Genomic DNA, 27,783 nt, shown 5'->3' with positions numbered 1-27,783 from the left:
AGATCTGTCTGTTTTACGGATAATTCACATGCCCTTCATGTATTAAGAAATCAGTTGTGAATAATAAGAGTCAAAGTTGTTTCTGATGACATTTGAAATGTCAGTTAATACCTAGGAAACTCTCTCTCACTGAGCTAATTTTTATGCTTAATTTTTTTGTGTATGTGCATGTCTGTATGTCTTCCACAGACTGGAACAAGAAATACAGAAATTAGAAAGTGAAGAATCACAAATATCTGCCAAAGAACAAATAATTTTGGAGAAACTAAAGGAGACTGAGAAATCCTTTGACCACTTGCAAAAGGTATTTTAAAAAAAGACACTTGGGCACAGATTGAAAGCAAAGTGTACTCTTAGCACCATTTGAAAGCAGCAGTTATCAATTTATGCACTTAAGGAAAGATTGAGGGCAGTTGCAGAGCACATAGCTTAAACCAGTATGAACAAGACTAGAAAAGACACAGTGGCATCAGGTCTATTTTGGTTGGGTTATCTGAATTTCCCCTTCCATCCCACTCTTTTTGAAGTGGGATTTCAGAGTCTATCTCCCTAGCTTAGGAGGGAAACCATGTGAGCTTTCAGCCCCCCTTAAAGATGTCAGCAGGATCCTGAGAGGTATTTCAAACTTCCCTGTTCTCATGGCAGCCAGAGATAGTAGCATTTGCCACAAATGCCACTTTAGAACATTACAGCCTGCAACAAAAAGCAGAGCTCTTCATCTAGTTACACCATGTCCCCCTCCCCCAGTCTGTAATGGCACCTAAATACAAGGAGCAACAAGCACAGTTACCCATTTAAAAATTCCAAAGAACCATAAAAGCAAGCCTAGGATAAAAATCAAGATGTAAAGCAAATTAAACTCAGAATATAAAAGGTTTAACCAAACATCCTATTTTTTCCCTCCACAGAATTTCTCCCACCAGGATGGTGGTAAGTGCTTTTTTATTATTGTATAGCTTTGGGTTTAACAAGAGTTGTTACTATAGCTTTGTTCAAAGGTTTAAAGAGCGGGGTTTCTTTCCTTCAGTGTGTGTTTCTGATTTGTTGCTAGAGCCATTACCTTTTTCTTTGGTATTTCTATAATGCAAGCACAAACCTCACTGTTGTGGTAAAACAGTATTGCTTTGGCAGAGTTCCATCTCTTCTTATGCTCTCACAAAGGGAAAGAACAGCACAAACAACTTAAAGCAGACATCACACAATTTCTGTGTTATTGACCCCTTTCACCATGTGATAGCCCTGCACTGCAGACTCCTCACCTCTCTGTGGTCAATTTTCTCCATTATTTGTGCTCATGCTCTGTTCATAGACAGCTAAATTTTATGAGGACTATTCCTAATATAGAGGAACAGCTATTAAAAATATATTACTTCACTGATGAACAACATTCTCCACGTGGTGATTCTTGCAGAAGGAAAACCTCACCTGGTTGGATGAGGATGTAGTAATTTCTAGCTTATTAACCCAATGTCATACAAACCATGATCAGTCTAAATACTGAGCTATAAATTTAGCTGTCTGAGTGAACAAATAATATCCAGGAAGCTAGGGAGACCCTTGTAGTGCCACCCCAAGACCCTTAGGACCCTGGAAGGATGTCATGCTAAGGCACCTGCAGATAAATGTGTGCACCAGATACTCATCCTCAGTACATGTCTTTGAAAGGACAAAATACTGAGGTTAAGAGTACCTCCTCCAGCTGCTGTCAAAGCCATGCCCAGCTGTATTATGAATCTAGATGAGGAATATGTAGGATGATCCTGATATTAAAACACTGGGACAAAATGGAAGTTACTATGTAGTATTTAAGTTGACTTGGAGCTGTCTTCTCAAGGTGATTTATATTACTTACTAAGGAGAGGGTTTTTTTAAGTCAAAGACCTAGTTCAGAAATTTTCTCTTCTGCTAGTAACATAATCCAAGTTTTTGTTAAATGCTATTGTAAAAAAAAAAAATTCCCAGATAGTATGTTCCATGGTAGGAACTTAGTCTTCCTTCCCTCTGGAGTATTTGAACTCGGTTACCACAAAGTGGTAATTGCAACTATTTTGTACCTATGCAGAGTTACACCTTGGTCATTAGTAAGTTTCCAAAACAGGAATGGTGCCTACAGGAATTAGCTCAGGACCAAAGTGCTCAGGAGTTTCTGTTACTCCTGGAAGATGCAGTCTGTCTCTTCACGTGTCTTGTAATAGCAAAGGAAGCAAAGGAGGCCCCAGCTAACAATTATGAAGTGGTATTCTTCTATTCCTGAAGGTATGTAGCAATGTAGCATTTCATTGAGTTCAAAAGGAACACTCATGCTCTCCAGATTTTGCCTGCTTTCAGTGGATCACTTCCTCAGAGACTGAGCCAGAATTAAGGACAGTTTGTAATTTCTGAAAGGTAACAGAGAGCTTCAAACCTATGTCAAAGAGAGCAACTCATGTGCAAGCAAAGAGAGCAGAGGATTACAACTAAGTGAAACAGTTCCTCTTATTTTCTACACCACTGGCTTTATATATCTTGTCTCTTCCTCTTGGCAACTGGTCCTTGTGGGCTGAGATGGGCCAGCTCATCCCCTAGGTAGTGCTTCCTTCTAGTCCTCTACGGATGACTGAGGCTGCAGGCTGCCTTTTTAGCCCTCCCACTGTGGGCACAGTGCAGCCCTTCATCTTCACATGGTACAAGCTGAGCTGGTCTTCTCTATTCTCTCTGGCAGTGGTCTGAGAGGGTAGCTGATCAGAGCAGGAAGAAAACGTGCATAGCTGTGAGAACTTTGGTACCATAGATTTTTCCCCTCCTTCAAAACCGGGTAGAACTTACTTTGTTGCAGCAGATCAGCCGTCTGTCTGGCAACATGTGCTGCAGAGGAAAAAGGGAGAAGCCACTGGATAACCCAGGAAGGCCGTGTAAAGCACAGACACAAACCAACAACAACCTGTTGGGGCAATTTCTTCAGCTGCTGCCACATCATGAAAGACTCCCATGTCCATACATGTCATGTTCGTTTGTTCTGTGTCCCTTTATTGTAAATGCAGTGATAGTACTAAAATTGATATATCTCACCATTGTGTTCCTGTGTATAATTTTGTGCCGTCTATATGGTGGTGACAGATTTTGAGTGTGCACAAAGCACAGCACAGAGTGTGTTCAGAGCCCAGAGAGGTCCAAGCAAAGGCTATACGGGAAGGGGAGAAGTGGAGGTGAGCACCAGTGATCAAGTGATGCTCTGTGTCCTTCACAGCCTTTCCAGAAAAAGAGCTGTTTGGTAGTGAGAATTTCTGAGCTTGAAATCATCCAGGCACAATTAACACAAATTCCACATTTTCCAGGGTACAAACACACTGCCTTCATAAATCACCACGTAAGAGAAAAGTAGAGCAGAAATGCTGAGGCTGGGAGCTGTGGCCCTGTCACCTTCAGTTGTGACTGCCAGCTCTGTGGCAGCTTGCAGCTGACAAGCTCTCCATTAAACAAGATCTGAGATGATGCTAGGCATTACATCATTTGTTGGTGCTCAGGTCTGCAGTCAAAACCAGGCATGCTGCAGTGCTCTGCTGAATGCACCTCATGAACAAATGGAAAGGGGAGAGTTCTTGCCCCGCGTCTGTAAGTTTATGTGTGAATGTATACATGAAATAAAAGGCACATGACGATCTGACGTAAGTCCCTTGTCTGCTGAATTTACCTCAGGGGTTAATTCATCCTCTGCAATATTTGGCCATCTGTATGCAAACTTTATGCTACTACTTCAGCCAACTACAGAAGCCACAATTACAGTAATTGAACAGTTTGCACAAACCTCTGTTTGAATTTTGTATGCATTAGCATATATTTGGCCAGGAAGTGGTCTGGGAAACCTGACCTGAATTGTTTAGTACCCAGAACATTGCTTAGAGACTCTTCTGGTTTTCTCTCCTCTGATCTTGACCAGCTGTGCAGCCCAGCAGCAAAACAGACCAGCATGCCCTCAGAGGAGTCAAGTACAGCTCTTTCAAGAGTGCTTTCCACATTTCCTGCAAAAATTCATCAGCGATTGGCTTTCAGTTGTAGGCTTTTGATAAGTTTTTAATTCAGTCTCCATCTATAGCTGCCACAATTACAGCACCTCTGGCTACCTGAGTAAAAACCATTTATCACCACCCTTGGAGTGTGACATGTGAGTCAATTTCCTACCTATCTCACACACCACTCAATCAGTCTCGGCCAGGAGAATGCTGTGGGAAATGGTGTCAAAAGCTTTGCTGAAGTCTAAATAAACATCATCCACTGCTCTCTCCATGTCAATAGAAGATGTTATTATGTTGTAGAAGTTGATTCGTTTAGTCTGTCATGATTTGTCCTTGGTAAATCCATTATGGCTTTTCCCAACCATCTGCTTCATTTGGTTTGTAATGGTTTCTAGGAGGACTCATTCTGTCACTTGCCCAGGGGACAAAGTAAGACCATTGTGCATCCAGTTCCCTGTGTCCTCTTTTGGTCCATTCCTGTGGATAGGTATGACACTTTTCCCTCTTCTAGTCATCAGGGACATCCCCTGATCTCTGTGTCTTTCAAATATTATCGACAGTCTCCTTACAAAAATGTCAGGCACTTTTCTTAACACCCTAGGGTGTGTATTTATGTATTTATAGACAAAAAAGGTATTGAGAAATCTGCTTTGTCACCATCGTTAGTGACTAGCTTCCCTGCACTTCTTAAGCACTGGTCTTGTGTCTTTCCTTCTGCTTACTGCTCAAATACTGAAGAACCCTTTCTTCTTGACATTTTTCGTCTACTTTACTCTCCTAGATGATCCTTAGCCTTCCTGACTGCATCTCTGCATCCCCCTAGCAAGGTGCTTGTAGTACCCAGTGGCTAACTGGCTGCCTTTCCACAGCCAGTATGCTGCTTCTTCTGCTTTTAATTACATCTAACAGTTCATTGTTAAGCCAGGGAAGTCTTTTGTTTAGACTTCTTCCTTTGCCTTTGTAAAGAATAGACTATTCTTGTGCTTTCAGCAGGCACTTTCAAATAACTCCCAGCACTCACAAACTCCTTGGACTTTCATGGATGCTTCCAGTGGAACCTCTCACAGCTAGGCCCCTGGCATATTGAAGTTGTCCCTTCTGAAATTTAAGGTCTTCATCCTACTAGTGGTCTTCAGCATTCTAAGCAGGACTTTAAACTCCACAATATTTGCTCACTGTATCCAAGGTATCATTGGTAGTTAGGCTACCAGTGTAAGTCAAGTAAATCTTCTTGGTTTGCAAGCAGTAAATCTAGCAACGTGCTGCTCCCAGTCAGCATGTCCAGCATGTATAGGAAAAAAAAGTCTGTAAGACATTCCAGGAACCTGATGCATGGCACATGCACAGCTTTTATTTTTTTCCAACAAATGTGTGGGTAATTGAAGCCACCCATGAAGACCAGGCTCATTTGGCCCAAGACTTCACTGAGCAGCCACAGTAAGGTTTTGTTGGCGTCATCATCCTGACAAGGAGGTCAGTAACTTTCTCCTTAGTGATGACCCCTCTAATCATGATCCTAAGGCACTAGTTAAATTGAACTGCATGGTCTCCACAGCTCTCCTCTATACATGCAAATATCTCTGTCACATAAAGTGCAAATCCGCCTCCTCTTCTTCCTTTCTTACCTTTCTGAAAATATTTGTAGCCATCCATTGTGGTCGCCTCATCATGTGAGTTTTCCCACCAAGTTTCTGTGATTCCTCTGGCATCCCTCACACTGGGCACAAGGCTCTAGTTCCTCCTGCTTGTTGTCCATCTTACATACATTGATATACATGCATTTGAGATGGCTGAACATAGGCTTCTTGCCCTCAGAAAAGGTTGGGGAGCATTTCTTACTGCTCTGGTAGATGCACTTATTCGCCATATTGCTTATGGATATACAAATGTCAGCTATGGACCCTAACCCCCAACTTCTTTTGTTTAAAGCATGATTCAGTAAATCAGAGCCAGACTATTCAGCTTCTAGCAAAAACCTCCACTGATGTTCTTACAAACATGGTGGGAGTGCCATAATCTCTGTTCTTCCTGATGTAGTCCCATGCAACTCCAGAGAGCTTTGTAGGTGGAACAGCCCTGCCCTGGGAGTCAGTATTTGCAGCAGACCCACCTCTAATTTTACTGGTAGCGGACTTTTTAAAGATATCCAGCCCCTGGAAAATTAATTTGTCTGACATTTGACCACAAGCCTCTGTGTCGGAGCTATTCTGAGCAGTTCTGAAGGATTAGCTTTGTGCAAGCACCCTTGAAGGGTTACCTTGCCCCGTATGTTTTCCCCAGCACTTGTCTCTCTGTTAACGTGGAGGAGTGCCATAGTCCTAAAATGCATTTTGTTGCAAGTAGCACAAAAAGACACAGGACTTATTTTATGGCAACCTTAGAAACTAATAACTTATCAAAGATTGAAATTAAGATATTGAGTGCAGTGATTTCAAATGTTATTTTTGTTCTTACTTCTCACGTGAACAAAATGCTCATTTGCGTCTCATCCATTCCTTGTAAAATTAGCCTCTTATATCCTTTTAAAGGGGCTAAATGAAAGAGACCGTGTTGCCAGTGAGATAAAGGGAAATGAGAGTGTTTGCTTTGTTTGGAGTTGTGGGGGGGGGGGGGGAGACAATAACACAAGGCAGGAACTGGCAGAACCAACCAACCCCAACTTGTAGTCAAATACCCCACTTCTGACACATCCGCCACTAGCTTTAGAAGGAGCTCCACGAGAATTGCACTGCTCCCCCAGCATTCCCTTCTCATGACAATGACAGATTGGAGCCCTGAAGCTAATTTTTAAAATATTTTATTATAATTAAGATTCAGAGAAGTTTCTAAATTAAGTCAATATTAACAGCATCTAACACTTAGCTAGGTCGTCTGACAAAGCAGGAGGCAAGGAAAAAAAAAACAAGAGCTTACTAAGGTTCACAGATTCTACCACACCAAAGTGAGAGTTTCACCATCAAGCTGTACAACTGTCCTTCCCTACTGCTAGATGTCAGCGATGCTCAGTTCCCCCTACAGGCACTGGGGGAAAAATAAACATTTGTAAAGGATTTTGCCTCCTGCAGTGTCCTCGCATGAGAACTGTACCCTAGCCATGCCTATTGATCCACATAAACTGCAAAAAAGTAAGGGTGATTAGTTAAGCAATTCAACTCTGCCCTGATTACAACCAGATGTAACACATGTTACACATCTGTCACTCAGTCGCTGCATGAGTGTGTACTGAAACTACTGTTCCAAAAGGACACTCTACGGGATGAATAATTACTAAGTTTGTGCTATTTCCAGAACACAAAGTGCCTTCTTTCCCTGGACCGGAAACACAGTCCCCACTTCTTTCTTCTGAGAAATTACTGCAGTTTTCAATAATGGCCTACTCATTTGCTGGTGATACTTCCCAGAGCAACAGCACCAAGCATTGTACCAATTTGTCATTAGAGACAAGTAACCCTGCAAAAGAAAGCAGCTGTTGCTGGCCATTGCTCAGTCAGCTGTGTGTCTTAAACAATTATTTTTCCTAGGCTCTATTGCTAAAAATACAAAACTTTGAGGATACAGTATGCATTGAAATTATGAAAGTCCATTTGCCAAGTCTGCCATTTGTCCATTGAAATATGAAATAAAATAACATTTCCCTGGACAGGCTTGGGGTTTTTTCCAATTCATCTGCTACAAATTGAACTCATTTATATACTAAATTTGTGGAGGTTTTAAATGAGTTTGCACTGTGCCTCTGTGCCCTACTTTTCTGGCACCTGAAGAGAGGAAAGAGGACTCCTTACCTGAGTTACCTACAGTGGTTTGTGGAGGGATGGAGTGTCAGTCTGGGGACTTACTTTTCTGTATCCAGTAGCACTGGTGGCAACAACTGACAGGTATGGGAGGAAAACCATTTCACTAATATCAGGCCCATTTTTCCTGCCAAAAAAATTTTTGGGATTAGAGGTGGCACATCATGTCCTTCCTGAGGACACTACCAGGTGTAGGTATTTTTTCTGGGATGGGTGTTAGCCCATAGGGAGTGTGATGAAAGTATCTCCCTTAACCAGATGCAGTCAAGCAGCTTACAACAGGACATTTCATTTTCACTCTCATTTCACCAGTTCCCTTTTATGGTCTGCACTGGTCAACCTCTCTCACTTGCTTATAGCAACAAGAGTCTTTAAGGAAGGCAAATTTTGCTTCCTACTCTGACACATGGACTAGGCAGTTCCAAGGGCTTGACAAATTATACATTGAACTGGCAAAATACCCTTGGAGGAAAAAGAATGGTCTGTTTCACACCAAATAGGATTTTACGTTTGAACATAAATTTAACCATATCCATACAGAGCTGAAAACATTTCCAGTTGATAGGAAATAATGTGATTTTTTTTTTTTTTTTCATTTTGGTCTGGTGCCTGAACCTTAAGTCAGTTATTTGCACATCTCTCCTCTGAGCTCTGCTCTTAGCTCAGCCACTGAATCCTACCAGAACAATAAATGCTAGTTGTATGTAACCCAGCCACAAAATATCTCCATAGAAATACCTTTAAATTTATTAATATCTCTTCTAAAGTACACATTTAGCTTATGATAAGCAGCCATAAGCTCAAATGTAAAACAAGTCAATCATTTAAGATAGCTGTCTACTAATTCAGGATTTGTTAATGAATTACGGCATTGCAGCACTGGCAGGAGCATAATAGCTACTGAAGACCGAAACTGGTACCCTATCAATATTTATGTGAGATTTTATTGTTAGCTGAATTTCAACATTAAGAACAAAAAGCCAAATTCTTATTCAGTAATATTGGAAACAACTGGTACAAATGACCTGGTTTCTTATCCTAGTCAGTCAACACTAGCATTTTTAGGCTTTTATATCTCTATTTGAAATGTCATGTATTCTGGGGATCACATCAGGTTTGTTCCTTACCTTCCCCACCCCACCTCCAATTTTAAAGGTCACAGACTTGATAAATCCAGAACCTCCTGACAAATAATTTTATGTGTTCATCTGACATAAGGTTTGAGTCATCTGGACCCATTCCCTCCTGCCTCAGCTAGTCTATTGAACACCAATCACAGGACAGTGACTTTGCACTTTGTTTGCTTTGATCCAATTATCTAGTACAAAGCTCCAGTGACTATTGTCAGGGCTGACAACACTCTGCTGTCTAAGCAATGAAGCCACTGGGGCTCGTAGAACGAATCTAACTGTTTCCTGTTCTCTGACACCAGATGCAGTAAATTACATTTACTCCCAGATCCCTGAACTCCCAACCCTCTATTCACGAACAGCAGAGCCAGTTCCTGGGTGGGACGGATCAAGCAGAGTAGCTGGTAAGTCTCAAGGAACAAAGTATTATAATACCAGTCCAGTAGCCATGAACTCTTTTGTTATATTACCTTAATGAGTCTGGTGTCCTGATGTCATTTAAATGCCAGGAAATGCTGCTCGATATGTATTTTTGTAAATAAGTCAAGGCTTTTTGAACTGCAGTGAGTACTCTCAAAACAATGTAGCTGAACTACATACAAGTACCATAGGAAATACCCCTTTTTTTTTTTTAACATGGAAACATTCAGTTCTTTCCATCTCTGCTGATACAAGTACATGGTATCTAGGCCAAGGTTTTGTCCTCTCTTGTACCCATGCAACTCCAGACAGGCACTCACAAGACCACACACAGTCTTCAAATGTCATTTTATACTTCTTTGTATGCCATTCTTTCTTCTTGGGAAAAGGTAGGCTTGTTTTGTTCTTGGAGTAAAACAGAGAATTTTCTAACACCTATTCTTCAGATTGAGTGTGTGTCTTAAATGTAACAACTTGATTCTTAGAAGATGTACATTTTTATTTTTTTCAAAATCCTTCTTTTCTAAACAGTGAACTCCCTGTCTCAAGACCAAATTTCTGGTGGCTATTTAAGAGGTGTACCAAGGAGTAGGATAAAAGGTGGCTTACTTGAAGAATGGATTAACAAGCATAGCATAGCAATGTCTGCAGCTAAGGCACTGTACACCCCTATGAAATATGTAATTTTTTCCATAAGTTCTGTTGCAAACCATTCCAAAATCTTCCCTTCCACCAGTGCTTACCCTGATATGTCTTTAATACAACCTTTTCTGTGGGTTTTGTGCCATTTTGTCAACAACAAGAAAGTAATAATTTCTTTCATTCTTTGGATGACTGAGAAGCCTTGTTAACGTAGTCCTTGATAAGCGTATCATGTGTGTGCAGTTGGTGTGCAGGTGGGCACTGATCATCCATCTTAAAACAAGCTCAAAGTGTAAGTAGATTTTTTTTTTTAAGAACAGCCTCTGAATCCACAGAACAGGCAGAATCTAGATCCTTCTGTTGGCATGTTGGGATCTTGTTGTCCTGAAGCACTGCATCATGTTCCACTGTAATTAAAGCTTGTGCAGAAAACTTGTACTTGTGAATACTGGCTGTCATCTTCAAGTACTGCTTTCAGTTTCAACTCTATTGTCAGGTAATTTTGTATTCTATTAGTAGATCACATTTTGCAGTAAATATGCTTTGGTTAAATAAAAACATTTTAGAATCAACATTAGTTCATTTTTCAACTACTTTGACAAGCTGAGCTGCTAGGTTTTCCCGCAGAGAACAAACATTATGCACACAGACAGATAAGCAAGGTTCTGTTATTCACTTCTCCCATAGCAGTGCCTTTTACTGGTGAACAGTTTCTAAGAAATTCACGTATGTTTATGCATTTTCTTAGCCAAGTAGCTTTTATGTGGTCCCTGAGTTGGTCATAAACCACATGTGATGCCAATATCTAAAAACACTGCAGTAAAATCACCAGAAGGCCAGAAGGCATGAAAATAAAATGTTGACAGAGTCAAAAGCTTAAGCAAATTAGCCAGAGTTGAAATACAAAAGGATCACCCCTATTAACTTTCTACAGCATCCTCCAAGAAGTGCTAGAACTTATTGCCCAAAGTCTCCCTAATAAAGAAGACATTGTTATGCATCAGTACTCCATACCACAGATAAAAACATGTATCTTGCAACTCTTCTTAAATATAGAACCATAGATTGTAGGTTTTGCTTGGGAGGGACTTTAAGATTATTTAGTTCCATCTCCCCTACCATGGGCAGGGATGCCCTTCACTAGATCAGATTTCTTAGGGCATCATCCAGCCTGGCCTTGAAAATTTGCAGGGATGGGGCATCCACAGCTTCTCTGGGCAACCTCTTCCAGTGCCTCACCACCCTCTGAGTGCTTACATCTGCCCTCCTTCAGTTTAAAACCATTGCCCTTTGTTCTGTCTCTATCTGCCCATATAAAAAGTCACTCTCCCTCCTTTTTATAAGCCTCCTAATGGTACCGTAAGGCTGCAATAAGGTCTTCCCAACGTCTTCTGTTCTCCAGGCTGGACAATCCCAGCCCTCTCAGGCTGTCTTCATGGCTCTCCTCTGGATCTGCTCCAAAAATGTTCTTTCTTGTGCTGAGGACCCCAGACTTGGATGCAGTACTCCAGGGGGGTAGAGTAAGGGCAGAGTAGAGGGGGATAATCACCTCCTTCAAGCTGCTGGCCACACTTCTTTTGATGCAACCCAGGATACAATTGGCTGCAAGTGCACACTGTTGGCTCATATCCAACTTTTCATCCATGAGAAACCCCAAGTCCTTCTCCTCAGGGCTGCTCTCAACAACTTCTTCTCCCAGTCTGTACTCACATTTGGAATTGCTCCAACCCAGGTGCAGCTCCTTGCACTTGCACTTGCTGAACTTCGTGATGTTCTCATGGGCCCAGTTCTCAGGTTTGTCCAGGTCTCCCTGGATGGCATCCCTTCCTTCTGGTGTGTCCAGCTGCACTGCTCACATTTGTGCCATCTGCAGATTTGCTGAGGGCCCTGGATCTCACTGTCAGGTCGTTTTTAAAGATACTGAAAAGCACCAGTCCCAAGAGAGACCCCTGAGGGACACCACTCATCACTGGCCTTCACCTGGACACAGAGCCATTGACCACAACTCTCTGGCTCCAGCCAGCCAGCCAATTCCTTATCTAGTGAACAGTCCATCCATCAAATCTGTGTCTCTCCAATTTGGAAAAAAGGGTGTTGGGGGGACCATATCAAAGGCCTTACAGAAGCCCAGATAGATCTGTTGGTCTTCCCTGGCAACCATTGCCATTATTCCACTGCAGAAGACCCCCAGATTAGTCAAGCATGATTTGCCATTAGTAAAGCCGTGATGGCTGCCTCAAATCACCTCCTTATCTTTTATGTGCCTTAGCATATCATCTAGGAGGATCTGCTCCATGATCTTCCTAGGCACAAAAGTGAAGCTCACTGGTCTGTAGTTTCCCAGTTTTTCCTTTCTCCCCTTTTAAAAAACATGGGCAAGTCTTCCCTTTTTCCAGCCACTGGGGACTTCACTTGACTGCCATGACTTTTCAAACATGTTGGAGAGTAGCTTGGCAACAACACAGAATTATAGAATCGTTAAATAGTTTGCTTTGCAGGGAACTTAAAGATCATCTCATTCCCTCAACCTGTCTGCTAAGGGCAGGAATACCTTCCACTAGACCAGGTTGCTCAGAGCTCCACCCAGCCTGGCCTTGAACATCAGCCAGTTTCCTCAGGACCCTGGGATGCATGTCATACAGCCTCTATTCAGCTTCATCAAGTGATCCCAAACGTCTTCTTTACTTACAGTGGGAGGGTCTTAACTTCCCTCACACCCACCCAGAGGATCAGCTACTTCAGAGAATTGTGAAGCCTGACTCCAGTGAAGACTGAGGCAAAAGAACTCGTTGAGTACCTCAGCCTTCTCCATATCAGTCAGCACCAGTTCTCCCTTCTTGTTTGCAGGGAGATACAGGGAGGTAGATTCTTCTCAGCCTTTTTTTTCTACTTATGGAATCCCTTCTTATTACTCTTCACATCTCTTGACAAGTCCTATTCCAGCTTTGCCTTGCCTCTCCTGACCCCATTCCTACACATGAAACCATATTCCTGTACTCTCCCCATGTTCCTGCCCCTGCTCCCACTGGTAGATGTTTCTTTCTTACTCCTTGGTTTGAGGAGCTGACCTTAGCTCAGCCATGCAAGTTTCCAGCCTGCCTTGTTTGATTTCCTACACACTGCGCTAAGAAAAGTGGTCTTGAAGCCTTGTCAGCTCTGGTCAGCCCCTCAGTCCTTAAGGACAGTTTCCCAGGGGATCTTCATTCACCTACTCCTCAAACAGTTGAAGTTCACTTTTGCAAAGTTCAGGGGTTTGTCTTTGCTCCTTGCCAGGCTCATGCTCTTCAAGATCACAAACTCAAATATGACCAGGTCCACATGATTTAACTATCAGATTTTTGCTATCTGCTTCTGAATTCATTCCCACTGTACAACCCTTCTTTTAATGCACAATATGGACCTAAATTTGTGCATCAAGACAGGGAGGGTCTGGCAGATTGCATCCTCTTCTGCGCTACAAATACATGGCACTCAACTGTTTTACAGGAAAATCACCAGTTTGTAAATAAAAAGCCATACCTCAGATAATATTTTTAATTTTCAAAGAAAAAGAGAAGCACAGGAGCTCTAGGGGAGCTCAGGGTCATGCTACTTCTCTCTAAGAAGGTAACAGATAGCCAGTTGATGGGTTGGTGGTGCCCTCTCTTTTGGGTTGTGGTACTCCAGACAAATCAGGAACTTCTGCCCATTACAGATGATTTTCTGAATGTGCTGTTGCTGCCTCATGGTTCAGCTTTGCTTCAGTTCAGCTGGCCACTCAGATACCTCTCAGTTTTAGCATCTTCACCATAGGCTAGCCAGCCTCTATTTTTACCTTTGTAATACTGAAAGTCATTGAACAGTATCTGCCTGAGCAGCCCTAGTGAGGTCAAGTGATGTTCAGAGCCCACTCACCCAAGCCCTAGGCACCAAGCCAATAAACAAAATTCTTCTTCCTTTCTTCCTCTGCCTCAAGAAACTGCACCTAGAAAATTCTAGAAATGTTAGTGTTGGTGCCTGCATCTCTTTGTTTCATTATCACTATAAATTGGATTAAAGGCTTCACAGCAGAGGCACTTGGATAAGACATAAAGGGTACTTGCACACCAGTTCCTGGGCTGGAACAGTCCTGAGCAAGTGATCCATGCCAGCTGCTCTCTGAGCTGCACCGTGGTGCTGTCTGCCACAGTTTCTCAGAGCAATGGCTTGGTAGCTTAATTACTACCAGCCCTGGGGCAACAGTTCGTTCCTTATTTCCAGCCTTAATTTCCTGTTTCCAACCATGCCAGCTGCCTTGCTGTCTCCAGCTGCACACCTCAGAGCAGAGCTCAGCTCTCAGCCTTGCAGCAGCCTTCTGGCTGCCCAGGCTGCTGTGGGATGGCCAGGCATGAAAACTCCAGCACAGGAGGGAGATAAAAAAAAAACTGTAAGCCCTAGTTCATGGAGGAAACAGGCAACCTGTGCTCAGGGTCATGACAGCTATGGACACAACTAGTTCATAAACCTCCTGAAGCAGTGGTAAAACACAGTTCTTAGGGATAATCCACTAGGTTGCAATAGTCAAGCTGAGAACACTGCTTCTGCAGCCCACTCCAGCCTTCAGCAGTGCATCATTCTCAGAGGCAGGAGTGCTCCTTCACCCACCGGCACCTCAGTCCCCTGGCTCCATGCAGGTGTTTGTGCAGCGTACTCGACCGAGACAGTCCTGCTGGGGCTGGCCAAGGTCTAAGCAGATGCACACAGCATGTAGATGGCCAGACCCGACCATTTTGCCCACCAGACTGCACTCCTGGGGGACAGAGGAGACCATGTCACAGAGAACAGCATGCACCCACTCACCAATACATTCATTTTCTGTCTAGCACTCTAGGCAGTGTAATGATGCATGTCATGATAAATTTCCTATTGCTGATGAAATACTTTGCTTTAATGTTACAGGAAAAGTGATTCTACTGTGTGTGAATAAAAAGACTGAGGAAATATATTAAAGTAGCAGTAATTTTTAATATTAATTATTTTTTTAAATACAAACATACCAAGCTACATTGGTTCTTGGTGCAAGGATATTCTATACTCACTTGAAAATAAATCAGGAAAAAAAGCAAACATTCCAGTTTGTGGTATCCCCAGGTAAGATAAACCATGATTATACCATTGAGATTCGTTGATGAAAGTGTTCACTGTTAGTTTCACAAACACTTGTCACTGCCTGTGGTAATTTGTAATTAAGTGTCTGTGGATGTCTGTCCAAGAGCCAAAATGTCTTCATATGCATACAAGGAATGCTTAAACAAATGAACACTCTGGAAAATCTGAAATACCTTCGCACATTTTTTCTTTGAAAAGCTGTCTAGTGATATGTCATCATATCTCAAAATGGGTGTTGGAGCAGAGTAGACTGCTCATCTATTCCTACTGTGTGGTCTACACTTTTCATCTCATTACTACATCCTTAACTGCTAGAAAACGTTTGCTATTCTAAAGCAACATCCCTCACACATTTTTACCTGTTGTTTCATGACTCTTTGAAAATCAGTTCATTATTACTTTTTTCTTCAACATTGGTAGTGGTGCTTAATCCTTTATTCAGATAATCAAGGGAGCACTTCTTGGCTATTCTGTACATTCTCTTAACCTGGAAGCAGAGGTCTGTTGATGTCTTGGTGTGGAAGCTGAGAGAGCTGCCCTGCCACACACCTGTGGGAGAAATTATCCTATTCCTATGTGATTTTGTTTTCCCACGTGTAGAACAGAGATAAACAGTATTTCGTCACCCCTCTAAAATGTTTTGAGTGCTACGGATGGAAGAGTTAAGCAAGGACAAGCATTGATAATTAAATGGTCTGAGTGTTGCAGCAAACAAAACTTGCAGTTTGATGGCAGAAAAGAGAGTAGAGAGGTTCTCTCCGAATTTTGAAGCAAGTTCAGAATGGAAAGTTAGAGGGCAACCTGCATGCTATCACCTCCCCTTGCCTAAATTACACCTAACCTCTTGGTGCTCCTAGATGACCAGAGAAAGCTCCATGTGGCGTGAGCTGGAAGATTAGGTCCTGTTTGCCGCAGATACGCCCAGCCTCCACCTGCTTAAAAAGCCATAGAGTAACAGAGTTCACAGTGTTGCATCCCACCTCTAATGTAGAACACTTAGCCCTTTAGAAGCAGGAGGTAGGAAAAAGGGGCACCGTAGTTTTCTTTGTCTGTTTGGCAATTAACCATTCACTGGCTTTTTTTGTTGTAACATGCACTTCCTCTCTTGTTTTCATTCAAGCTTTGTGCACCATGGAAATTAATGTGGAGAAAGACAAACAGACAGGAGAGACCAAGATTGTCTCTGCTTCACCTGTTGGCCCAGATGAGGCCCATCAAAGAGGATTCAAAGTCTATGATGATGGTTCCAAGGTAGTCTATGAGGTTCACTCTGGTGGCACAGTGGTAGAAAATGGAGTACATAAATTAAGCTCAAAGGACGTAGATGAACTTATGCAAAAAGCTGGACAATCAAGTGTAAAAGGAGGGTATGAAAAAATGACTGTGTCAGACAGAAATGTGGTAGCCGATGGAAACCTTAGCCATATGAAGGAGCAAATGCTCTTCAAGGAGGCAAAGCTGGAAATGGTACACAAATCCAGCAAAGGACGTGCTGTGAACCCTCAGCCACAAGACAAACCCTGTGGTGGTGAAACCCCAGAGGCCAGTGCAGATCAGCCAGTGACAATGATATTTATGGGCTACCAGAACATCGATGATGAAGAGGAGACAAAGAAAGTGCTGGGCTATGATGAGACCATCAAGGCAGAGCTTGTGCTGATTGACGAAGACGACGAGAAGTCACTGCGGGAGAAGACAGTGACTGATGTTTCCACCATGGATGGGAACGCTGCTGAGCTGGTCTCTGGCAGGCCCCTGTCGGACACGACAGAGCCCTCCTCTCCTGAGGGGAAGGAAGAGAGCCTGCCCTTGGAAGCTGCCCCAGGTACACAAAAGAAAAAGCGCTGTCAATGCTGTATTGTCATGTGAACACCTCCTCCTTCCCTGCTCCAGGCAGCTCCTGCTCCATCACTTACCTAGACCTCACTGTACTTCTAACTGCAATACTGTGAACTGGAAGTGAATGCCTCCATTGCCTTGCAGTTGGGTTGCTTTTCTTTCTAGTTCTTCAGGAAGAGGAACGCGTGGTTATTTTCCCATCAGACATACTACTTGGTGTTGGGGAGGGGTTGGGGGTTTTTGGCTTCTTTTTTTCTTTTGTGTTGTTGGTGATGGCATTTTGTTTTGTTTTGGTTTTTTTCCTTAATACTACAGAGTGAGAGATAAATGAGAAATGGAACGTATGTTTTCATATTTATTTGATTTATATATATATATATTTTATATATATAATGAGAACACTTTTTTATTTTTTTTCTTTAAATATCTGGCAGGCTTGATCATATTCCTAGGATTTTGTGGGAGTCTGAGTTTCACAGCCGCCAGATATGAGAGCCTTAAAAAAATGTTACGTCTCTTTTTTAAGAAAAATCACATTAAGCATTATTTTATAGATCATATTTTTTATTTCTTGGGGGAAGGCTCAGATTGCTTTATTGTTTTAATTTGCTAAAACTCAGACAAGCCTTTCCTGAAAAATTGCATAATTTTGGTTTTTAGTAACTTTCCAGTTTAGTTTGCGGTGTCAGAAAAACCCATTAGCCATTTCTGCTTATTGGTGATACCAGAAGTGGACCTTAATTATTCTTTCTAGAAAATGTATGAATGATCATTTTGCCTTATATAAATCTTCCAGATTACAGTATTGTATATGCACTTCATCTCCCCAAATTACAGTTGAAATTAACTTGACATGAAAAAGATGCAGCTGTCACACCAACAGAAATGGAGTCACTGATCTAATTACTTGCCTTTCAGTAACTCTGCCAATGTTTATACATGAAGTTTTCCTGCTGAACTCCAGTAGATGAGGGATACTGCTTTCTATTTCCCTAGAATACAGACGAATTTTTGTCACAGTCTGACCCTGTTCCTACTTGATTCAGTGGCAAAATTCTCAGTGCTGGAAATGGGGGCAGGGTCAGAGTTTTATTTTATAATTCTTATGGAAGTGTAACTTCTCACAGAGTGTACCTTCAGTGCACCTACATAATGACAGGCAGCTGGGTCTGATGCTGCCCTGCTTGTCCAGGTAAAACTCCTGTGGAACCCACTGGAGTTTTGTCAGAGCAGCTGTTTTGGGAGATCCTATAGCCGCAAGACTAACATTTTCAAAAACTGCTGGTGGTTTTGGATGCCTCATTTTCTTATGTGGGGCACTAAAAGATGCCTGATTTCCAGTACATTTTCCTTCATCTGACCTCTGAAAAGCAGGCCTCTTAAAAACAACTAAAGATCAAAGTGTAAAAATGTGAAGGCATCCAAAATCAATAGATGTTTCTTTTTTTCTTGTTCCTTGATTCTTCTAAATGAGAAAGCAGCTAGCTTTTTCATGGTGAGATATTATGAACCTGATTCTTGTATCACACTGGTTTGGCTTAAGTTTAACTTCACTCACTGTAGTGGAGTTGCTCTGGAATTATAACTACATGAGTGAGATTAAAAATCAGGTTTTATATTTTCTGATAGTGTGAACAAGTACTGAAGATTATTTTGAAGTGTCTTTGAAACTATCAGACTTTAAAAATCAATAACAGCAACTGAAAAAAAAGTGGAAAAAAAAAAGAAAAAGAAAGAAAACAAAAAAAGCCTCTTTTCAGTCTGAGGTGGTTCCTATGATATTTCTGTTCTTTCTTGGATGGTGCTTTTACTGCATTAATTGTTAGTTCAGAGCATCTGATTAAACACAGCTCTTGCTCTGTACTCTTTTCTTTCTGTGCCAGTAAAAAAAGACACTTGTTCAGTGGTGGTAATATGAGGCACACTGAAAACCTACACATACAAAAAAAAAAAAAAGTAAAAGGTAATTCCCATGTTAGGTCACTTGTCAGTATGGAACTGGTCATTGAAACTTCTCATCACTGCCCAGGTGACTGTCAGACAAAAAACCCCAAACAAGTAGTAAAAAAAGCAAGAGTAGTGAAAGACAGCCTCACCTCTGACACCTGCAGAAATTTCGCTGACCTCCATATCTGCTGCAGTGGCAGAAACGAATAGACTTCCACATGCTCCCTTTGCCTCCCCTGGGGGCTTTTGGCTGGGAGAAGGACCAAACTCACCCAGAGAAGCTCTGCACATCATTTTTTGACTCAGGCTTAGGTGGTTAAGTTTCATCACAGAGGGGAAGGGCCACAGAGCCTCATATTGCAACGAAAGGTCTGGTGGCTGTTTGTTAGAAACTAGCAGCCTGTGTGTGTTTTTGGTTGGGTTGTCTGGGTTTTGGGGGACTTTTTTGGTTGTTGTTGGTAGTGGTGGTTGGGTAGGGGTTTTTTCCCTTTTTCTCTTTTCCCAGAAATGCTAAGCATTTACAAATCTAAACATTTCTTAAAACAAGACCTTAAGTTTCAAGCCCAATATGGCCCGGTGAGGCTGTGCCCAGGCATGTTTAGGAGCCCTGCAACACAAAGGGTGAAGCCCTTTACGTCTTGCATCTGCCTGTGAACGATGTGGGAACCAGGAGTGCTTTGCCATAGTTCTCTCACTCTGGGGCCTGCTCACCTCACCAGTAATACTTGGAGACAAATCTCCCAGCCATCTCCTCCTGGCCTGGCCAGTCATCTTTTTGCTCACCACCTTTTCCTCTCTGGGTGTGATGCCACCTTCACAGCCACCCTGGCCTCATGGTGTCTTCACAGCCTGAGCTTTTGCCCCCTGCTGCTCCTCTCCCCATATGGACATTTTTTTCAAAACCTCCTGCTTGGAAAATTTGGGGTATCATATTAACCTAACCCATTCTCTCCCTGCATCTCTTGAGCCATGTGCTCCCCTGTCAGACGACCTTCTGGTTCAGCACTGGCTCAGCATTTTGGGGATGACTCCCTTAGCAGCCAGCTGTGGGAGATGCTTGCTGACGCTGGGACCAGAACGTGTCTGAGACCACTGCACCATCTGAGGCACAGCACAGTGGGGAGATGGTGGCACACCACAGTCCAGAAGTGGCCCTTTAGTGGTTAGAAGTAGAGCACAAGCCTTAAACCTTAAACCTCTCAAATACCTACTGCTCAGTACTTGTAGCTAACACTGAGTGCCTAGGAAGGCCAGTCGTTTTTATGTGTTCACGTTAACTCCATGGTTAACAGGCCCCGGTAGATCCAGGAAAGCTAAAGGTTCACCTGCATAGGGTTGGTCTTTACAGGTCAAAGGCAATTCCACATCTGAGGTCAGGAAAAACATGAAACAGGAGCTAATGGGTCTGAAATCACAGGGCCTTTGCTGAAACACGCTTACTCCAATCATCCTCCTCCACAAGGGCAGCAGCCATGCTGGACATTGCCTTGTCCCTTCTAGCCATTAGCCTGCAGACAAGTTACAGGGGAATTCAGATGCATTAGCCCAGGCTGATGAATGTAAACTGGTTTTCCAGGGATGGTTTGGGCTATGAAGGAGTTGGTTTTCCCCTTACACTTGGATAGGAGGCTGCCTGTGAAAATCCATGCACAATCAGGCGCAAGGGAAGCGGTCTGCTCTATGGTCAAGCAGAGAGAGATACTTTTAAGGATTGTTATGGGATGGTTTTTTTTATATTGTTTTAAGCAAAATCCCTGTCTGTTTAACTTATGCCATCACATGTACATTTTCAGTTTCAGCACGAGGGGATACAAAAAAGTAGAGTCAGAAACTGGTTCAGTAATAGCATTTTGCCACAACAAACTACTCGCCTTAACTTTTGTAAGAAAAACAAAAAAAACCCTCTTTTCAGTGTATTTTTTCCTAGACTGGGAAAAAAGTAACTTAGGAAACTTTTTTATATTTTGTATTTTCTAAGTTTCTATAAACCCACTTTCCATGTTGTCCCTTGTTTGCATTCAGGGACCATTTCTTTTGCAATCCACTGCATTTTACTTCCATTCTTTTTTTTTTCTTTCTTTTTTTACAGAAAAAAATAACAACAAATCAAAAACCACAGCATTATGATTAGTGGCTAGGCAATCTCTTTCAATTACTAGAATATCAATACAGAAAGAAAAGAATTACAGGGTTGTTTTCTTTTTTTAATTTCTTGTGGCTGATGTACTGTATGGTATATGTTTACAGAACTCCTCTGGTCTGCCTTTGTGAAGTTATCTAAATGAATGACAAAGTAGGTATGATGTGCCATTTGACAGTTTGCCTTAGCACTCTTGGGTTTCCTTCTTCTTTTTTGTATCTTTTATTTCCTCATTTTTTTCAAAAAAGTGCAGGCTGTATTCCAAAGCTGTATAAACACAACATTATCTTTCAATCCCCAACAAGAGAAGTGTGGATAAGCCCTTCTCCAAGAAGAGTACCTCTACCAGTGCAGTACAAGGCTTCAGTCCTGCAAACAAAAACATGTATGCCTAATTCTGCTATGCGTAGACCTGTTTTCACTCAGCAGGACTGCTCGCAGGAAGAACATTGTAGGCACCTGCAGGATCAGGGCATGAATGATTGACACAGAGTGTAGTTTGGGTGTTCCTTATGTACCTATATGGATTTTGTGCACTGCTGAGTTTCCCCAAGGTGGTGTAATCCGAGAGGCTAACTCTAAGCATTGCTACTTCTACTGAGGAAAATACAAAATGAAATGGTGCTTAGCATCCGGTGGGATCAGGTCCTGAGTCAGCATTGCTACCATCCATGAGCAAACACTCAGAGGGACTTTCCTGATGGCTAGTATGTTAGTCCCCTGCCATTGTACCTAAGTTCACTACTGATTCTTCACACCTAAAATTACTAAGATACCACAAACTAATCCAAGCAGAAAGATAGCATACAGAGTTGCTAGAGAAGTAAAAGGTGTTCTGCCTTTTAATTTAGTCAAACATCCAAATGGCATACTTGGAAAGTAAGCGGGGATATAATAGAAAATGTAGTATTTTACATTTGTGTATTTTTTTAAGGAATAAATATTTTTGTAATGAGATACAAACCGTAAATGGGTATTGAGTTTTGGAATATCATCCTTCCCATGACATTGAGCCTTTCAACTTTTTCATACCTTTATGACAATGCCCAACTTCTTGGGATCTTTTGTAGACCTCGCCACAATTTTTTCCAGGAAGAAGGATCACAACACTTTTTAAAGAGTCAAGTTAGAAGAGTAGAATCCAATATAACTGCTACAGACACAGCTAAATAAGTAAACATGTTTCACAGAAAAAGGTGGACTTACACCTTCTATAGCTAGACAAATTTCTTTACCTGGAAAGCCAACATAGTAGGCAATAGCTACCTACTTCCAGCAGAGTGGTATGACTAATAGGGGAAATACATGTTTTGTCATATTTTGTCCAACACTAGATTTCAAAGTGCAAGAGATGGTGCCACTGGAAAGAGTTGAACAAAATATTTTAGACAAAGTAGAGGATTTTCTCACATGCCAAGGCATGGATTCTTTATTTTTTCTAAACTCACTAAGTTTCAACTACTTCTCGCTGTCTGTTGAAAAGTTTAGGATTTGCTCAGATTGTTTTTCTTGAGCCTTCTGAGCAGCAAGAGCAAACTTTAGTTCTGAGCTTAATAGTTGCAGACTATGACAATATCCAACAAAAATATAGACTGTAATTTTTGTATGTAAAAGAGTAAATGGTATAAAATGGCTGAATTTATTCAGTTTAGCATATAAATGGATTGTCACCTAGTCCAAAGAGAATTTAAATCCAACTTGTAATATAAAGTTCTAATAACTTAGCTTGTAAATAGTGACAAGGGTGCATGAAGTTCTTAAAAATCTCCCACTTGTATTTAAAATCAAACAATTATAAAACTGAGCCTTTTTCCTTGTAAGTTCAAAGAGTCTTGCAAAATCTATAGCTTTTTTCCTGTGATGGTTCCACTAAGCTGTTCAGTGGATTAAGAATAGGCCACTTTTCTTATGGGCAAATTTGTGAAGAATTCCAAGCCCCTTCCTTCAGTTTGCAAAAGCTTCTCTTACTTTGCGGGGCTTTGCTGCTATTGTATTTCAAAGCTTTCCTGCAGATGTTTCCCAAATTCTTCTCAAAGGTAGATTTAGGGGTTTGTTCTAAGAATTAATCTGCTTCAGAAACTGAATTAAAAACCCTTAATAAATTTTTTAGAATTAGCTAAGTAACTCAAGTTCACCAGTTTGGGTATATTTATACATTTTTAACTTGCACTGGTATGTTAGTGACTTGTACCAAAATTTAGACCTTGCACATCTGTTCAGCTGGTCTGTAAGACCTAAAGGTTTGCCCATGGGCATAAAATCAAGAACTCAAGTAGTCCTTTTTAATGGGATGACCCAGAAAAGTAAAATTTAAGCACATGCACAAATGTGTATAGGGTCTGGTCTTTAAGCAATATGCTACAGGCAAGGCTTATGCTGCTTTAACCGTGTCTTCTCATTAGTTTAATTAGAATTTTAAACGGTGTTGTGAAACTGGTGCACTTTTCTGCAGAGGGTTTTAGAGCATGGTCTCCTTGCTGACTGTGTTTGAGGAGACAAACACCCCCCAAGAACTCTCAAAACCCCACTGCCTGGAGACGCAGGGGACAGAGGAGCAAACTTCATACCTCCACACAAACACGACAGGAAAAAGGCAGTGTAACTGTTATTTCCAAATTTTCTGTCTGCACACTCTGCCCCAGAATGTGCTTGTCCTCTGTCTCTGTGCTTGTTCTCATTCTGGACAGTACTGCTCAACTGATTCCTTTTTCTTCATCCCTCTGCTTCCCCTTTTGTGGTCTCCTAGAAGAAAGAGCAGGAAGAAAGGAGAGACTGAAGTTAGAAAACTCCCCTTAGGCCTGCTGGTGTCAGTCCCAAGAAATTATGGTATCTTGTCCTCACTATTTGGACATTTTCCTGCATTTTCCTAGATTCTTGGGACATACTCAATATTAAAGGAGCACTCTCCCTCTCTATTCATCTAGCATCCTATGGGTTGCACAAACAGCAAATTCCATTAAAATCTCACTATTTAGGTAAATCTGCTCTCTTACTATTTCTTTGGAACACACTATGCCCCTTGAACTCATATGAGCCAGATGTATCCAGGTACACAAAATATCAGCATCCAGAAAGCAGTTCTTACAGCAGCAGAAGGCAATCCACCCCACCATATGTCAGGTTGCTATTGGCAGGGCAAAAGAGCCTGGAGAAAATGTGAACTTCCCCACAGATTGATCCAGCATGCAGAGGCATTCTCAGTAAAATTGGCTGCCAAGAATCTAGTCGTATCTCTCCAAGATAATATGCCTGTTAAAGAGAGGCAAACTCAAAAATTAGAAAGGTTTTGTGCAACCATATAGAGTCCCAGTAGAACATGGTGCTTATGGTACACTAACCATAAGGGCATACTTGAAGTGTAACACATACTTAGCACTGTGCAGGGTAGGGATAGCCTTAAGGATGTATGAAGATCAGCCAGTATTTATGATTTACTGATGATGGTCTCAAATATTGTCCCTGTTATTTTGCAAGGAACTGCTTAGGGGCAGATACAAGAGAAAGAATCAATTTGAAAGTTTTTGCTTTTCCATTGACCGACTGAATCTGATTGCTACAGAGGTAGCCAAGAAGGAGCAGGTCAGGACAAATGCAAAGAATGCATTTCTGAAAGTTTTCTGCCCCTCTGTTTACTCCATAGATGAAGAATGACTCTTTATAGGGGTTCAAGAAAATGTTGTGTAAAATGCAGCTTTTATGGTGAATGTAGATTGTGGTTGAGATTTTTTTTAAGCTTTAGTCTCCCACTTTCTTTGTGAGCTAATGTATATAAAGTCCCATTTTGTTGGGGAAAAACTGCTGTGCTAACACTGGATTAGAATTGCTGGGGATAGCTGCTGTACTTTGTAACCTGAAGTGTACTTTTTTGACTGTTATGTTTTTTTCTTCAGATTAAAATAATGAGTACAAAAAAAAACCAAAATAAAAAAACCAAGAACACTGCCAGCAACAGCCATGCTGTAACTGTGGCTTCTCTGTTTTTTTTTTCTCTGTACAGTATTACTAGTAAATAAATCTGCCTTTTCACTGCGCCTACTTCTGTGTCTTTTTACTGTGTTTCTCTTTACCTACCACTGTTCAAGATACGCTGTGATCTCAAGGACATACTGCACTGGAGCTGCCTCTCTCACTAAAAGAATCAAAGTACTAACTGCATAGTTGTTGGGTTTTTTTCCTTTCCTCCACCGCTGTGCCCTGCTGATGTTATTTTTATGAGATTCTTACATTTTAACATATTAACTCATCACACCTGTTACTGTCTCATTTCCTTTTTCCTTTCCTTCTCATGCTATACTTTGCCAAGCATATTGTGGACCCTGTTGCTCTAGGATCACATGGCACATTTTCATATTTGCAGAAGAAAAAAAGGATTTGGTTTAGCCAGGAAGGCAGTATGTTCTGAGTGAACTTATTTCCTGACTGAGGGAAGTATTCCATACAGCATATACAACTTGTGAGAAAAGAACACTGAATAATTTAAGGACTGATAACGTAAACAGCATGCAATTTTCTTTCAGGGCTTATCACAGACAGCATCCTCTCTGTATCAGGACTGGAAGAACCTCACCACAGTCTAACTTGCAGGGGAGAAAAAAAAGAAAATAGCCTCCAGTAGTTTTTTTTTTTCCTGAAGTGCTGTGTTTAGCTGAGGTTAGAACAATGATAAGATGGATAACATAGCCAGGCATCATATGCCTCCTTCTTAGAAATTTAAAAATTCATCTTAAACTCAGACATTTAAGAAACACACCACAAATTCCCCATTTCTACACAAGTACTCCCCCTCTGCTCCTTTCACCCAGAAGCCATATAGATAAAATGTATGTCAACACAAACACACAGAGGCCTTTGTAGTATGGTGCTATTTAGCAAGAAAGGGAAAGAATGGGGAAGAATCTTGCTATTTAGCAAGAAAGGGAAAATGGCCCTGCTTTTCTGCTTTATAATTTAGTCCTGAAAGTTTTGCAGTAGGTGGGGCTTCAAATTTTTTTGTCCTACTCGTGTTCAGTGACAGAAAGTCAGTTTGCGTGTCCAAGAAGACTCTGTGAATGCCAGGAGAACTGGTATGGTTCTGTCATCAAAGAACTGGAATTGATTCAGCTGAGAGAAATTATCCTAATTATTTAAATCTCTTTGGTTTTGCAAATACCTTCCTAATTCAGAATGTGTGTCAACATGGCAAAAGCAGGGATCATGAGCTTGCGTTAGCAGTTGTGTCTGTGAGAAGACCGTGAATTGACAAGGGCATTATCATGTGCAACTTAGTGCAATCAGGTACATATTCCATCTGTTAGTGCATACCATGGCCTGTGCCATACTCTTATTTTCATTCCACCTCACTTTATTCCATAGTCATGAGAAGAATTTCAGCTAATAATTCCTCTGCTGTAGAAAACTGAGTCATCCAAATAAACACCAAAAACAGACTAGACAATTTTAATATTGCTGCTGTTACTAAGGTTTCAGAAAGAAGGTGTTTCCATGCATTCGCCCTTTTAAAATTTTTAAGGCAAAAAAAAAAAGTGTTTTGGGATATTTTTAATAAAATGTTTTGCAGCTGGTCAGATAGCATGGCACTCCCTGAAGTTCTTCTGGAGTGGTTCTGTGGAGGTCAGTGACTTCACAGAGTAAGGGTATATTCAGCATGTAGGAGGCCTCTCAGGTTTTGTTTCTTTTTCATTTATTTTAATAGCTCTATATACCTCTGGTAACAGAAGGAAAATAGGTGCTTACTCTCAAAGTTCAACACACGAGGTGTTTCAGTTGAGGGGAGAAGCAGGGGGGGGGAACAGACTAGCACATTTTCAGAGAGCCCCTTACTTTCCTGCAAGACCCTCACAACCTGCCTGTGATGCCTCAAAATTCATACCAACTCTGCAACAATTCTTAATTCACACTGTGATATTTTCAAGATTGCATGAAGAAACCTTTAACGTTAGTAACTGTAAGAATGAATAATAAAAAAGGGACAAGAAGTTAATAACAATTTTTGCTGTCCCAAGACCTCCATTTGCAGTTCTCATATGCTGCTCAGATGTCCATTGCACTATGCACAGTCACAGATGAATTTGCTGTAACAGCTCATGGGTGAACACAGGCTGGTCTCTGGAGGAGCTTGCTAAACCACAGCATTTGGCACAGCTGTGCAAAACATCCTCCACATTTACCTATGATAGAAAAACTGCTTTATTGTCACAAGAGTCTAGTTGACACAGACCACCTTCTCAGACGAGACAAGGAAGGAGATAGTTGTATAGGAATAGAGTGTGCTATATCAGACTTGGAGGAGGGAACTTCATAAAGCATAACCCAAAACAAGAATTAAGGGAAAAATTAGCTGACTGAGAGAGAGATTGGGTCACTCCAAATACAGGGCAGGGAGGAGTTGTGTTGGTGCACAGACACTGGCGTGCAAACCTAGGAACTTGGTTGTCTCAAAGAAAGGAATTGGCTCCTGTCTTGTATATACAGCAGTTCCTCCTGGTGTAAGGAAGAGAGCTCTCTGGACTCACTGAGCACTAATAAAGATGCTGGTTCAGGTCTTGGGAAACATCATTTCCAATTGCTGCTGCACTGCGCAGTTCAACATGACCTCACAAAAAGTCCCTAATCTGCAGATCTACAAAGGTATGTAGAGACATCATCATCCATTTGATTTAGATGGGAAGTGCAGGTACCTAAAATCCTCTGTGAGTCCAAGGTTTTTCATGTTTTACATCTGTAATTTAGGATAGTTAGCACTATCCAGCCTTGTA

The 27,783-nt window shown here is 41.5% G+C and overlaps 1 protein-coding gene across 3 annotated transcripts in view; it reads left to right on the top strand.

Annotated features, from left to right (window-relative positions):
* PALM2AKAP2 (PALM2 and AKAP2 fusion) overlaps positions 1 to 27,783 on the top strand; it is a 265,609-nt gene that overhangs the window by 106,165 nt on the left and 131,661 nt on the right. The window contains exons 5-8 of one of the 3 annotated variants that reach the window (XM_069002320.1): positions 190 to 304; positions 909 to 930; positions 9,216 to 9,317; positions 16,223 to 16,927. In XM_069002320.1, coding sequence (XP_068858421.1) covers positions 190 to 304; positions 909 to 930; positions 9,216 to 9,317; positions 16,223 to 16,927 — 944 coding nt within the window. Of the gene's footprint in view, positions 1 to 189; positions 305 to 908; positions 931 to 9,215; positions 9,318 to 16,222; positions 16,928 to 27,783 lie in introns of those variants that run through there. The other 2 variants (XM_069002321.1, XM_069002322.1) reach the window with 2 other exon arrangements.

The sequence above is a fragment of the Aphelocoma coerulescens genome (genome assembly GCF_041296385.1).
Source record: "Aphelocoma coerulescens isolate FSJ_1873_10779 chromosome Z unlocalized genomic scaffold, UR_Acoe_1.0 ChrZ, whole genome shotgun sequence".
NCBI lineage: Eukaryota > Metazoa > Chordata > Aves > Passeriformes > Corvidae > Aphelocoma > Aphelocoma coerulescens.
The sequence above is the reverse complement of the archived record's forward strand: the minus strand, read 5'-3'. Positions and strand labels throughout refer to the sequence as shown.